Raw genomic sequence first — 16,133 nt, 5'->3', positions numbered from 1 at the left:
ATTTTTTGAGTTGTTTTTCTTCTTTCAAATTAATCGCGATTTGTGTTCCCCGCGGAGCCGCATTACCCAATTCCGAGGAAGATCGGGGCTCTACTTTATTCGAACTAGAAAGATAAACTATGTGTGTTAATAATGTGGTATATAAAGATAAACTATACAGCAAAATCACCATTATCTCAAAAATATATTTCTTATTATTTTTTTATTATTAGCAAAATATTTAGACTCTGTAATGATGCTTAACAATTGTACATTTTGTTGACTCTTTCGATATCACTCTGGGCCAATCCTGGCTTATTAAACGGGTCAGTCAATGTCTGTCCATTTTTGGCCACTATGGTGTCCTCTCCATTCTTGGAGAAAGATTTGTTTCCGTATATCATAACGGAATTGTGGTCGAAGTCATTATATAAGATGTTTTGATTCGAAGGAAGCTTCATGAAGTTGAATTCCTGGCCTGCGTAACAAGGTACAGATTAAATATTTCAGATTTACAAATTATGTTTCTTTTATGGATTACACAACTATTTTTAACATCAATAGGCAAATTTAAGCACAAAATGTTAATAAAATGTATTTTGAAAAAAGAAAATAATATTTGAAAATAATTTATCGCACATTTCATTTTCATTTCACCCTTACGCAAACTAAATTTTCTCAACTTAGAACTTTTGTTATAAAAAGCCGACACCCAGTGGCTGAGTGCCAAAGGTCCTGGGTTCGATCCTCGGGCCGGGTAAGGTTGACATAGCTTTTCATCCCTTTGGTGGATCGATAAATGAGTACCAAGCATACCGGAACTTCTTCTCCTGCAACCCAGAGCCCAAGTTCAAGAAAACTGAGATGGGCACAATAAGCCTTGGCCCTCTATGGGCTGTCACGCCACTGAGTCTTAATATTAGTTTTATTAAAAATACCTGTCTTTTAATAATAACAAAAATTTTAACATTATTTAGCTTAAAAACATGCATGTGTGCGAACGTTTATTTCATAAGAATTTAACTTCTATTTTATCAATGGAATTCAATCAAATATATATATATATTAATTTCTATTGGAGCAGTACATTTAAAATTAAATATTTAAAATTAATTACTTAAAACTAAAACATTATTTCTCATTCAATCATTAGAGTGTATATTTAGCAAAAAATTAAATGAGATAAATTTGTTTCTTCTTAAAAAATATACTTTCACGTTTTTATTTTTATGTTTAATGCTTTATTTTTGACCAATTGACCAACTGTCTGAAGATAGACCAGTAGGAGAAAGAAATGTATAGTTCGCTGCTTTCTGCTTAGGAAACGAAAGGAAATTCTTTCCAGAAAATTTCAATCATAGTTACTAAGTTATTCTGAAATGATGCTACAAATTTAAACAATTGTACTTGGAACTGGATGGCTTAATAATGAGGTGCAGACGAATTTAAAAAAATATGATAATAAATAATTCTCTTACGATGGCCTGATAAGCACCAGAAAAATAAAATTATACTTTAAGTCAGCAGCTCACTTCGTTAACGAATTTGTGGATAATATTAAAATCTAATGACAGAAAAAGGCAGTTTCCTAAACTCAGGATAGTTCAAATTCCTACTATTTTTATTCCATTGAATTTTTAGATCATTGCTCATTTTTGACATTCGATAATTGTTTATGGCAACAAATGTCATAAATAGAAACAAAAAGTTCAGTGAATTCTAGTTTTCAAAAAATAAGTTCTGGCAACATGTGGTGCCATTATATTTTTTTAAAAAAAAGTTATATTGAGTAAACTAATACTTACCCTGAGTAACGTTTTCAAGGTAGATGACCAAATAATCATCTCTGTCTGATCTGCTTTGCTCGTGGTAGAATCCAAGAGCGTGTCCCAGCTCGTGCACTACTGTTCCTGTATACCAACAACCTGCACCTAGGGATACTTCCTGCTCACCATTGATCTTTCCCACATTTGAATAGCACCTGTTTAGAGTTGAAAATAAGTTTATGTATATTTTAATCACCTCAGGAAAACGTGTAATAGTTTCAAATTAAAATATAAATCAGATTTTTCAAACAATTCTTTAAGCGATGCATTTTTAAGCATGAGTTATAATTAAATTTCTCTATAACAATCCGTAAATATTTTTTTTTCAAAATAAGTTTTCAAATAAAAACAGCGAAAAAAGCAATTAAAATTGTTACAACTTTCGAACAATACTGAATTTTGAAAAATAACTCGTCTTAAGTTCTTGAACAAAAATGATTTTTTAAACAAGTCAAAGTATAACTGTGTAGTTGCATTTCTGCAACCTGCAAAGATGTAGGCATGGTATTTTTTTACTATATAGGGTATTTATTTTTATGGTATTTTTTAATATAGCGGTTTTTTTTCAATACAAATTATGAAACTTCAAATTCAATAGCTATTTTAGGCATTAACTTATAAGTGTCCAAAGTTACATCTTGTTGAATTTTGAGAAAGTCATTTAAACTAAAAATTTTATTATGGAAACTTGCTGTTTTCAAACACAATGAAATTTTAGATCAAATTATGGTAAAGAAGTATTGGTCCTCTGGCTATCGGTACTTTTTACCGGAACATCTTATGAAACAAAAAATTTGATATGCCACAATTTTTACAAAAATAATTATCGTAAAATAACTAAATCACTCTATAAAAATAAATATTATGTTATAATATTTCACTGTAAAAATAGATTTTACGGTAAAACGGATTTCAAAGAAGATGCACCCAAAGTGCCAGTACTTTTTACCGTAGTTTGATACGGATTTTTTTGCAGTCTATTCCATGGTAAATATTTGAGACAAGAATAGTTTTTATTTTCTCGTACTTGTATCTTAAGACCAAATGAGTAGATAAAGATACGCTGGAGTGATATGTTGAAACAAATAATCGAAGAGCGACGTGTAAATCAATATGTCCTTTTTTTCGAGTAAACTGCCTAATGCAAGTATAAAGTCTGCACAGGCGTATACTTTCCTAAATATCAGTTTATGAATAAATGATATGAGTTAACATCTTGATCAATAATATGAAGTAAATTTACTGTCCCCCTAATGTTTTAATAAGTTAAATTATATATTTTTTAAATTTGAACCCCAAAATGTCTCGTTTTAAGAAAAAACCTATGGTGAATTATTGTGGATATATGCTTACTTTCCGATATGTATGAAGCATGTAGCTGAATAAACAATTGTATGAAGTGATGTTTCAAAATTTCTCTTACCATGCTCAAGAAATTGATATGGGTGCGATTTTCATTCAAGTGAATACATATATACATTCCGATACATATGACATTTGTAGCTGTATAAACAATTGCATGAAGTGATATTTTAAGTTTTTTCTCATACTGTGTTCAAGATGTTGATATAGGTGCAATTTTCTGCTTCAATTTCTCTATAGATGATAAAATTAAAATTTTGGCCTTACTGGTTTGTGCATTTTATTGGACAACAGAATCACGTGGTATGATCATTAATAAACAATTTGAATGACGAGCATAAAATTCTGAAACCTATAATGGTCTTTACATACAAATTAATCAATTATCACTTATTCCATGCTATTTAACAACAATATTTATTCTCCCTCCCTTCTTTATAATATTTTCTGTTATTATTATTCTGATTGCGATTTCTCAGCATTAAATACTTAAAATTAAATTCTTCATTTATCAAAAAGTAATCGTAGAATATCAACATGCAATGTAACATTTTAGCAAAAATATTTAGCTATCGTTTTACGTTTATTTAATAGTTAGCAAGTCATATTTTCTTTTAAATTATTCTTTATACACCATTAAATTATTCTTTATACGCCATATTATTCTGCATCGCACCGATGCTAAATTGCCATAAACTATTAAACAAGTTTTTAGAATTATCAAAAATCACAATAGAGGTTATAAAACAGATTTGTTGAAAAACATTACATAAGTAGATGAGCAAAAAGCTAGGTCCACTTTTATCTGATTAAAAAAGGAAACTAAATCTGTAGCACCAAATCCTTGTAAATATTTGTAATCATAATTTGGACATCTTTTAATTGAATAATTTTTCCTTTTAATACACTCTCAGATATTAATCTATTATTTTTGACGATTTAGTAATTCTTGCGCTGTATTTCGTTAATTTTGAAAATAATTTTGACGCAAAATCACGTGATTTGTGACCCAACGTGAACTCCGATTAATAGCGAATCGCTTTTTTTAACTCGAAATCACATCGTTTGCATTGTAAGCGATAGTTACCTAGAATGACGAAACTAACTTAAAGATTAGAACGAAAGTAAAGTGATCGAAGGGAGCTGACCGGTTGAATGGGGGTGAAAGAGTTTAGTTCCCAGCAGAAAAATCCTGCGTTTGAATCCCATTTCGGACATAGGTGTAATTTTTGACTTTGTTCTGCCTGTCCTTCTTGTGTTGTTGGGGTAACATTACTCTACCTGAAAGGATGCCTACGTTAAAGTGATTATTCGAAATTTTAGATACATTACGAATTTTTTTTTTATGAAAATGAGAATGACAATTTTTTTTTTTTAAATTTTGCTAAAATTTGATTCTTTGAAGAAGTGATCATAGTTATTTCGTCACTTTTGATGAAGTGTTTGCTTGGAGCCAAAGTTATGTAATATTTGGGTATCCATTTTTTACAGTGTTAAAAAATTAGGTCGAACATATGGTGATGTTTTTGAGAAAAATCATATTAGAGAATATAGTTTTACTTACCCTTTTCCATAAAAGAGTTTAATGTAATTATTTTCGTTTGTCCTTTTTACGAATCGGACACAGGTATTTGCGTGATAATCAGCAATGGCCTTGTTTATGGGTTCTTGAGCATCTATTTGACCTTCATATGAAAAAGAAAATTCTAAATAACTTTCTTTGAAAATTTTGCTTATATTTAAGAATAAACAAAAACTAAGGCATCCTACAATAGCGAATAAAAATTGTAAATTTATAAAAACTTTCAGAGGACCTTTGGTACCCGATCAAACTAAACTGTAAAATAGGTGGATACGGTGAGAAAAAGTTACAGTTTAATTTTAATCCTTCTCATTTAATTTTTACAAGTAAACAAATGATGAATATTTATTCTATTTGGTACTTTCTTTCGATACATAATATAAGGCCGTCACCCAATCAGAGCTTGAGACATAAAGCGAGGGATATTTTAGATTCTCTATTAATTTTTTCACTAAAAATTATGCCAATCAGCAAATTTTAAAAGATATTTAAATAGTTAACAGTCATTAGTTTTTAGATTTTTGATCAGTATCTTTATTTTTAAGTAACGTTAAAGAAAATTATTTTTAGTGTCATCTATTGTTGTAGTTGCTGTAGTTCATTTACGTCGCACTAGAGCTGCACAAAGGCTATTGGCGACGGTCTGGGAAACATTTGTGAGGATGATCCGAAGACAAGCCATCACAATTTTGATCCTCTGCAGAGAGAATGGCACTACCGCTTCGGTAGGCCAACGACCTGCATGCGAAGTCGGGCACTTTAGGGTAGAATAATTTAACGAGGACCATACCGCACATCCTTTAGTGTCATCTAAAACGTTTTTCATCCATTTATGCTGCAATGAGATTAGGAAATTAGAGTTTAAATGAGTTACTCAAAACCACAAATCGCATCATTTTATTACTTAAAGATTTGGGGAGAAAAATCTCTTCTAAAAATTATCATGCGTTATTTCTCCTAATCTAACAATGCGACCCCTTTATTTTCTACTTTATTAAAGGTACCGTGCTGTTTAATACTACTACATCATAAAAAATTCAATAAAAAAGTTCTATAAAATATCGAGAAAACACAAACTAAAAATTTAACCTAGAACCTAACCTTATTCTTTCTTTCCTTATAATAAAAAATAAAAACAAATTCTAGTAATAGAAAATTATAACAATTGTTTTAAGAACTGGTCTTAAATTAATCTTTTCGAAATAAAGCTTAACATAAATTGTAAATTTAAAATTTTTTTGTTTTGATTTAATCATAACTTAAATTTAACATTTTGCAATGCAGAAATAAAGCATATCAATTCATTTGCAAAAACAAGCTAACAAAATTAAGCTTCCTCTTTTAATAAATAAATTTTTTAAGATGCTGAAAATTAATTTAGGTTAAAACTATTATTTTAAATGCATGTATACAAACACTGCACAAAAATTTTTGACTTACGGGGCATGAAAAACTACTTGGTTAAAAAATTTATTAATTATAATTATAAAAAAATTGGATAATCTAGAGATAAACCATGCTTTTCAAAAAGAAATTTTTTAAATCAAACTCTCCCTTAATTTTGTTACCACATAGGTACTTTACAAGTTTCTGAATTTTCCCTCGAAGCAGCCCGGTGCTCAGAAATGTCTTATTGCTATATTTTATTTTTCACTAATAATCCCTTTAAAACATATTCCTCCTAGACAATCTCAAAATGTAGCTTATTTTGCTTCGAATTATTTTTTACGCAATAAAAAGTACAGGTCAACCCATAGGCAATTTTTTCTATGATTTATTATCATAGATTTTTTTCCATTAATAGCTATATATGAAACCTAAATAAATTTATTTCATTGAAAGTTTTAATGAATCCTTTAATTCTTAAATACTACTTTCGGCTAAATAATTTTTAATTTGTGAGTTCAGGAAACATGTTTTTTTCCGGCTCGCTTGTGGCATAAAAATATATCGTTTATCAAAATATTAGCAATTTCGTTCTAAAAATAAATATTTTATTTTTTGAAACATATTTAATTGGTGTTTGAAAAAAAAATCTAAGTAAAAAAATTATGTAAGCACATGACTGTATAATTTTTCTCTAAGTAAGTCATATTTGACACAACACCTTTGCTTAAGACGCAATATCAAATGATAATTAATCGGAAATTATTTAGGGCTAATATTTAGCATTCAAAATAATGGCGGTGATCAGAAAAACGTTTAAAAAAAACTGCCTTTTTTCTTTCTTTTTTGTAATGAAAAGGGGTTTGCCCTCATTTTGCAAAACAAATTATCTCCCTGTTATACTCAAAATTAATACTATCAAAATAGAAAAATAAATTATGTCTAATCGCTTATTAATGACAAATTTTTTTTGAAAAAAATCTTTAGCATTGCAATTTTTTTTCTCGTATTTCTTACTAGAGTATTTAATTCTAAATCTTTTTCGAAAGGACTAGTGTGTAATTTAACTTTGTTCCACATATTTTTGTATTTCATTTAAGTCAAAAATTAAAATGAAACAGCAATTAGAGTTAATGGGAACAGTGTATTGGGTCAACATAAGATTCGGTTTTGATATTTTTCTGTATTTTTATCCATTTACAATTTGAAAAAAATACAAATCAAGGATTACAATATTTTTATCTTCGTTTTGCCTTATATAGAACAAATAAATGATAAGAAAAATAAAAAATTGTATCTTTATTTCAAAATGCTTATTAATGCATCTGTTTCAAGCAGCATCATATTTGAATGGATGGAATTTTTTCAAAGCATTCCTACATGAAAGGGATAAAACATAAAGTGATATACACTCTGAACCAAATAAGACCAGTCTCAACACTATCTGATCAATAGTTTTGAATTTATGAATAGTTTTATTTTAAGAAAAGTACAATTTTGTCTTTAAATATTTGCATTGGTGACTTTCTTTTCCATTAATAGCTACATAACTAATAAACTAAATAAAAATTCGAATGAAACATATGAAATCTAGAAAAATAATATACAATTTTAAATTATTTCGTAGAAAGGGAATAAGATCCTTAAAATAAAAATTGCTTCAAGTAGATGGGTAAATAATTTTTGATTTGAGAGTTTAGTAAATATGCTTTTTTTCTTGTTCATTATGATATAGAAGTTACACGGTATACAAAATCACAATAATTTTTTAACTATAGTTAAGTGTATTTTTCACAGCCAGTATCTTAACTATTACTAGATAAACAAGCTTTCTTACTTAAAGAATCATCAACGACGTAAGGGACAACTGCATTTGGCCATCTGTATGCATCTCCAACAATAGCGTTTCGTTCAGCGTCCTATAAGAGAATAGTTTAACTTCAGCTTTAATATGAAACAGAAAAATGGAAATTTAAATTAGAAGCTTGAAAGTAAACACTATAACAGTAGAAAGGTGTTTGCTTAACACTGAACATTGTTATATACCTAAAAAGAATGAGGAGGGCAGTTTGGCTCTTTCTATACAGCTCGAGTTTAGATCCAGTGCACATCAAAAAATTAAAATAAAGACTCTATCATTGAAATTCTAAGATGTTTTGTTCGATTTCGTAAATGAAAGTATTTAATTAAGCAGCACACTAGCTTTACAACTATTAATACATTAATTTCTTAAATATTTGAGTTTTCTTTCTATATAATAATTATGGACGTGTTGAAATACTTTTTCGTTTTGGTTAAGTAAATTTTATATATTCCATAGGGCACTTTGTACCTAAAACATATTTGTGGTAATAGGATACCTAATAAAATAATAAAGGGAACATTCAGGCCTCTCACGTCATTCTAGTTTTAAGGTCCAACATATGCATTTCTATAAGGCTAAAATATAAATAATTAAATACTGATTTAAATTGAATCAAATTATGAAAACTCAATGTATTCCATATACACATCTCAGAAATACATAACACTTTCAGTAGGTTGTTTTTCTAATTACAGAGCAACAAAAAACGAGAAGTCCCCATGCGTCCTTTAAGCGGTAAATAAAACGTTCGAAATATAATTCGATTGCGAAAATTAATTTTTCATTGGTCATTTTTGGAAATGTAAAACAAAAGCATTGAAAGAAGAAGCATAAAAATAATTAGTATTAAGAGTATACAAGGCAAAATTCGGCTATGTCAATTAAAATTATAAACTTTTGTCTATGTCTAACAGGTTACATAACGAAATTCAAAAGATGTTCTGGTGTTATATGTATTTTAAAATTCGAATTAAAATACCACTAGGTATAATTTGAAGAAGTTAAAGTATAGTAATGAAATCTTTTCGGACTCAGAGTTACTCAGAGAGAAAAAATTGAAATGAAAGTGTTAAATGAGATTAAGTGTCTTAATATTACAGCTTAGCCACAAAATATATATATAATATTAACNTTACATAACGAAATTCAAAAGATATTCTGGTGCTCGAAATTCGAATTAAAATACCACTAGGTATAATTTGAAGAAGTTAACGTATAGTAATGAAATCTTTTCGGACTCAGAGTTACTCAGAGAGAAAAAATTGAAATGAAAGTGTTAAATGAGATTAAGTGTCTTAATATTACAGCTTAGCCACAAAATATATATATAATATTAACATGTGATAAAGCAGCTGTTGTGTTGGTAATAGTACCAAGGCAGAAATCTTCCCCAATCCTAAATTTTGTCTTCCATGTTATAACTTGCATGAACTTAGATACTCTAATTTATTTCAAAATTCATGTGGAATAAATTTGATTAACAAATCCATAAGTATTATGCTTCATGAGTTCAATTTAATTTTAAAAAAACGGCATTTTAAGAAGATTTTTTTTTGCTTCGCAATATTGAGCAGTTAGTTTAATGTCAGTCAGAAAAATAAATTTTAACATTTCACTTATCTCTGAAATTTATTGCTCTATAGTTTATATAGAAAAATGGTGACATTTCATTGAATTCCGCTGCTAATAGCTGATATTTATTATAATTTCAGAAATCTTAAAAATCATACATACCAAAGGTCCATTGATACCAGCCATGTCACCATCGTACAAGTCTGGATTTCGCAGAGCCAATCGAGCCTCTAAAGCATAAAAGTCACGGTGTAAATGTTTTTGATGGTTAAATTTCTTTTTACTAGTCTAAAAACTGAGCATGGCTCACTACCTAGTTCATCAAAACATTTATTTTTTAATTCAATTCTTCTTATTTTGATAACCCAATGACATATGAGTCAAAAGTATTAAATCTTTCAAAGTATTTCTTTCTAAAAAAAATATTACGGATCAAATTACAGTACAAAGTACTGGCGCTTTGGGTGCATCATCAGCGAAATCCATTTTATCGTGAAATATATTTTCACTGCAAGATATAATACTGTATTTTTTGCAATAATATTTATTTAATTAGAGTGATTCAGTAATTTTACGGTAATTAATATAGTAAACCTTTTGATTTATAATTTTTCTTGCTCCTTAACATGTTCCAAAAAATGGATTTTATGTTAAAAACTACAGGCATCTGTACTTTTATCCCAATTTTATCCAGAACTTTTTACAGTATATTGTGCAAAAGCCCTTAATATAAAGCAAACTACATAAATTATTTTGATGAAAAGAAACTTCTAGTTTTAAAATGAACAAATATCTTATATCTATTTTTTTAATATATTAAACTTTGAACTATATATCATTTTGTGCAATAGTTAACTATATCAAACAAGAAATCATAAAACTCTGATCAAAAATCAAAAAATTCCTTTACTGGCTTTTAATTTATACATATTTTTATAAGCTAAACCAGTAAAGTGTAAAAACTACTTTTCATACATTAAAAATATAAATCAAGAAAATATGGATAATGAATTAAAAATATAAAATATATTTGCGTAAATCTGTGGTCGTATTAACAATATGTGCCTCTTACATTATGAGTTAATTTTATAACTAGCTTAGAGGGTGCTGACTATAAATATAAATATAACTCAACAAGCATGAATAGCTGTTATAAACACCCAACAATTATAAAATTTGCATTATAAAATTGCACTGTTTGAAAATTCTCGGAAAAATGGTTAAATAAAAATTTATTTAATTGCTATTCTAATATATTCAAACAAAAGAGTTAATCAACCATAAATAAGATGGTATTCAAATTTTTAAATGTGGTAAATACAGTTTTTTTTATCTGCTTTCCCCTTATACGATTAAACAACCAGAATTTAATTACACTTACAAAGCCTACCTAATGAAAGCACTTAGTTCTTTGAAACTGCGTACAATATTATGCTTGTCAATATGCATATTATACTGCGTACATATTATACTAATCTGTAAGTCTCATTGATGACGGAAAGGGGTTCAAATCCCAGCGCTGGAACCGCAATATTCCCTTCAACAAATGAAGAAAATCCAATGGCATGCACAATGCGCATTACCTAACGAGAAATCTAGCTTCTATGATCAGTTTTTAGTGCACTTCTAACTGTTTTGAAACCATGCTAGTAAATAATTAAAAAAATCATGAAAGCAAGTAATGTTCTCTACCATAAATCGTGTAATTCTACGGGTAATCGAAAGGACAGACAGATTCCGATTTTTGACCCCCAAAATATAGAGGGTAGCAACAATCTGGAAAATAAGGTGCCCAATAGTTTGGTCAAAAGAGCTGTCCAAAGTTTAGACCCCTTATTGTTAATTTTACTTTTTGCGTGTTTCATCATATTTTTGGAAAACTTTTTAAGCGAACCGAAATTTCTTGAACACATTTATAAAATTCGTCTATCCAAAAGCAATTCCATACAAAATTTAACCTTTAATAAATATTTATTGCTTTTTATTATTTTATTTAATAATAAACGAAAAACTTTCGAATTTTGAAAGTTGCTTTTATTATTAAATAAAATAATAAAAAGAAATTATTAAAAGTTAAATTTTGCGTTCAATTATCTTTAGCTTTATTGATTTTGCAAGACTTTTTCTGTGCAAATTTTTTTTCAATTCGCTTAAAAAGTTTTCGAAATATGATGAAATACGAGAAAATTAACACGTAGAGGTCCAATATTTTGAGGTTCCAAAATCTGAATATTCTAAAAATGTATGTTTATTTTGAGAAAGTACATTTTTGTGACTGATTTCGTAAGTTAAAATATCATCTGCAATAATTAATTAGAACATTTGCGATCACCTCCTAGAACCATTAAGATTGGGTCCCAGAACGTGAATATCTGATCATTAGATCAAAAGTTATTCAGTATGAGACGGGATTCGAAAAAGCGAACTGTTTCTCGCAAAAATTGAAAATTAATTTTAAATTATTTTAGAAAATATTAATGCAAAGTAGACTTAGACAGCATAGCTTAATACATTTCTCTAGCATACAACTCAATAAAGTTAAAAAGTATATAAATATGAATAGATTAATCATGAAGAACTTATTTACCTTCTTCTTGCTGAGGGCTTAGCTGAATTACTTCAGCCAAAGCAACAGCCAATAAGCCAACAAGAAATAGACCAGTCTTCATGGCTGTAAGTTGGAGTTGTGGGGAGGGTACGATAAATCTGCAAGGTTAAACGTATTCCTTTTAAATGTCTTCTTATCAAAAATATACCGAATACCATGGGAAAAGCCTTCTGCTATTGATTAAAAATATGCACGATCAAAGATGAATTAAAGATTCCAGAACATCTTGCGTTTTTATTTTTATTTTTTTACAACTGTTAACTCTAAATAGTTCTCCGTGTGTTTAAATCATATGGAAAAACTATTTTTCAAAGATTAAAAGAAAACAATACATGTTTTTATTTAATTTCAAGCAATTTTTTTTTAAATACTATCGTTTTCTTTCTTTTTTAAAATACTACCGTACACTCGTTCTTCATGCTGACTGAATAGAAAAGAAAATAATCAATAAATCCGTACTGTGAACTAAGAAACCATGCGCAAAACTGAAAAGCATTTACAAACCCAACCCAACCCATGACGCAAAATGTCCTCAGTAGTAGACAGATCATGGGTTAGAGTCTCCTTGCAATCAGGTTAACCGTGACATGTTTTAGTGGTTTTCTTCTCCACGTAATGAAAATGCGGTTAGTTCCATCAAAAAAGTCCTCCACAAAGACAAATTTCACCCAATACTTGATCCAGAAGTTTTTTTGTCTTATGGATTGGGTTCAAAATTACAAGGGTACGTCATTGAACATTAGCCCAAAAATCATAATCATCATAAACCCAAAAATTGGGTCGGCCGTTCAATGACGGTTATAGAATAAAAAATTATAAAATTAGTAAAAATTAATTTTCATGGATCTAAAAAAAAAGAAAACAAGTGCTTTGATGCTTGACAATAAGCCAACAGGAAATTGACCAGTCTCAAAAAAACTTGTTTTGAGTGAATTTCAATAATTTTTCACTCATAATTAGCATCATTTAAGAGAATATATTTTAATCGTACTAAAGTTATTTTCTATCATTATTTGTTATTTTTACTTGAATGTCACATTTGATTTAAGTCACATTTGAATTAAATTAATCCTTTTTCCGACTATTCACTGGATCTTTTAATGCCTATCATAAATAAGATGACTAGAAAAATATTTTAGCATGTGCAACAGAAATAATTTATCAGTATTTATTTCTTTCAAATCTCATCAATGGATCAATGGTTTGTTCGGTAATTAATAAATTTCTTTTTATTAATTTTTAAACAAAACAGTGACAGTTGAGAAAAGAGTGAAAGCTTAGTAATCTATCTATATATTATATAAAACGCTAATACGTACGTATGTATGTATGTATGTATCAATAAAACCGATGATATTTCTTTTCTCGCGCTGGCAACAGTTTTCATTTTTAATTGATTGGATTCGGCGCGCAAGAGCACGTAGTGAGCAACCAGATAACAATAACCAGAGTGAGCATTATCAGGTTGTTCAATTCAGATTCATGCACTAAAAACATGACAATATTTAATTTAAACTCAATTAGGAATTAATTAATTAATTGAAGTGAGAATGCTTTAAAAGGCCGCTGTTGAATTGATATTTTTCTACTGGGAGCTACCTAAACGTCTAAAAAACGTTTAAGTGTTTGTATTGAATGCATTGAATTTTTTTATATTTCGCGTTTATTTATGCATTGAATTTTCACGCTTTAAAATGCAGAATATTAGTGAAGCAATATTTGATAATTTATTTTGCTAATATGTTTCTTATTTAGCTAATGTTTTGATTTTTTCACCATGTACAATCTAAATAGCTAATATACTTTTTTAAAAGCCAATAAGAACATTGGTAGAATTCTTCTACATAAGTACAATACTATGTCTTTGATGATAAAATACTATGTCTTTGATGATAATATATTATGTCTTTGTGCTAGAACATTGTGTTCATTGGCGAGCGAGCGCAGCGAGCCATGGTTCACGGCGTGAACCACATAGGATTGCGTAGCAATTCTCGGGGGTTGGCGAGCGTTAGCGAGCAGGTGGCGGAGCCTCCTAGTTCATTTGTATTTAACAATATGCTGGATATAATTGCAAGATAATACTCTATATAGTTCGGAAGCTTTGTGACAGACTTAAGTACAAAATCTTAGGGATTTTTAACTTCTTGTAATGAAACAAAAAGAAAAAAAATTTATTAACAGTTTACATAATTTTTTCTTTTATATAGGTATACAAATAGTAATTAAAAATACTTCATTAGTGCGTTAAATCGTACTTAATCATTTCCAACCTAGTTCTAAATTATTGTAATAGATATATATAAATATTGTTTTGATAAATAATTGTAATAGATGTTAGAATTGCTTAACTCAAATCTCAACTAATTACTGTTAAAATTTTAACACTGATTATTTTCCAATAACAAATATTTTTTTTCCAGGTTTTAGAAAAAAAATTGTAACTTCCCTTGCTTTTTGTAAAATTCCCTGACAATTTCATGTTTTCACAGTTCTCCTTGAACCGAGGAAAACCATTTTTAATCACTCCTTTGATTAATTGTAATTTACAAACGAACTAACTGCAATTTAATCGTAATTAAAAAACAGAATTAAAACTTCTTTGGTATTTTAACTTGCTTTTATATAACGCTACATGCATGCGTAACACGACTCTAAAAATCACATTAAATCATCAATGATAATTATTAAATATATATAACTTTCATGCCAGGCTCAATTCATGTTTTAAAGCTTAGCGGTCATAGCCTGTCGTTATTCAAAAGCAAAGATGCCAACATGATCCGCTTTGTGGATATGATTAAGAATTGTGTTGCCCACCCCTACATTTAAATAATTCAGATATGTCAATTTTCTCATGCCACCTTGTTCGAATTATTTTGGTACTTTTCAAAGCATTAGCGAAGGGAAACAAAATTATACTGATCTCAGTTTTTAATTCTTTGCCACTTTATAAAATGTCTTCTCGAAGTGGAGCAGTCAGCATCCCTGCCAAAATAATTGGTGCCTAAAAGCTATGATACAACTGCGAAGGGTTAAGACTTATAACATAAAACGTGAGATTGCATTAGTGAATGAGACAACTAAATTACTGAAAGAAAATATTTTATTGTCTATGTTTTATTATATATTTTTATGTGTTCCTTCAACATAGTAGAACGCTGTTAGGAACACTTTTTTCAGCTCATAGAGCATAAACTGAAGAAACGAGAAGAACGTAGATCTTGATTTACCGTATATTACATTGAAAACAAAGTGACTTTGAAACAAGAAGCCAATTGCTCTTATGGAGCAAGTGTCAACATCTACAATCATTTTATCCAATACAAGAAAAAGCTTCAATTCTTCTGTTTTCGTTTCCCTTTTGCAGATGAGCTGCGGGCATTTAATTTTATTTAGCTCGTCAATAAAATTCACATTTTCCTGTAAAAAACTTTCATACATCATGTAATATTTAATACATAAATACAAATTTTGGTCCATTTTTTTCTAATAAACTAACAAATTAATGCTTTTTTCCTCTTTTTGTACTATTAAAATTTAAACTGCTTCAGTTAAAAATTCGAAATATTTAAAAAAAAGAACTTAAACATTTTCGTAAACTTGAAAGATTTTATAACATATTTTTTGTTCAAAAAATAAATTATAAAATAAAATTTATATCATTATTAAAATTCAACAATTATATAAGACAGTTAGTCAGAAAAATGCATTTTATATAAATCGCAATATTTACTCCTTTCACTTTAGTATTTAAAACACACTATTATTTATTTATTTATTTTAGTTTAACACACTGAGATTTTCCCCTTTCTGTGACAGAGGGCACTGAGAGGGGAAAGAAGATTAAAATTTGCCATTGGAATATACACATTTCAAGAAACTTGACTTAGTAAAAAAAAATAGTATTTTTAGCTTTAAATTTAAAAATATTCTATAAAACTTTTGAAAAAA

At 28.6% G+C, this 16,133-nt stretch overlaps 1 protein-coding gene across 1 annotated transcript; it reads right to left on the bottom strand.

The window, feature by feature from the left end:
* Positions 1–183: 183 nt before the first annotated feature.
* LOC107446541 (astacin-like metalloprotease toxin 5) lies at positions 184–12,314 on the bottom strand. The gene is made up of 6 exons (XM_016061218.3): positions 12,159–12,314; positions 9,734–9,801; positions 7,973–8,054; positions 4,732–4,852; positions 1,785–1,960; positions 184–457 (listed from the first exon to the last, which is right to left on the bottom strand). The coding sequence occupies exons 1-6, from the start codon at positions 12,238–12,240 to the stop codon at positions 240–242; spliced, it is 747 nt and encodes a 248-aa protein (XP_015916704.2). The 5' UTR covers positions 12,241–12,314; the 3' UTR covers positions 184–239.
* Positions 12,315–16,133: the final 3,819 nt, after the last annotated feature.

The sequence above is a fragment of the Parasteatoda tepidariorum genome, chromosome 7, assembly GCF_043381705.1.
Source record: "Parasteatoda tepidariorum isolate YZ-2023 chromosome 7, CAS_Ptep_4.0, whole genome shotgun sequence".
NCBI lineage: Eukaryota > Metazoa > Arthropoda > Arachnida > Araneae > Theridiidae > Parasteatoda > Parasteatoda tepidariorum.
The sequence above is the reverse complement of the archived record's forward strand: the minus strand, read 5'-3'. Positions and strand labels throughout refer to the sequence as shown.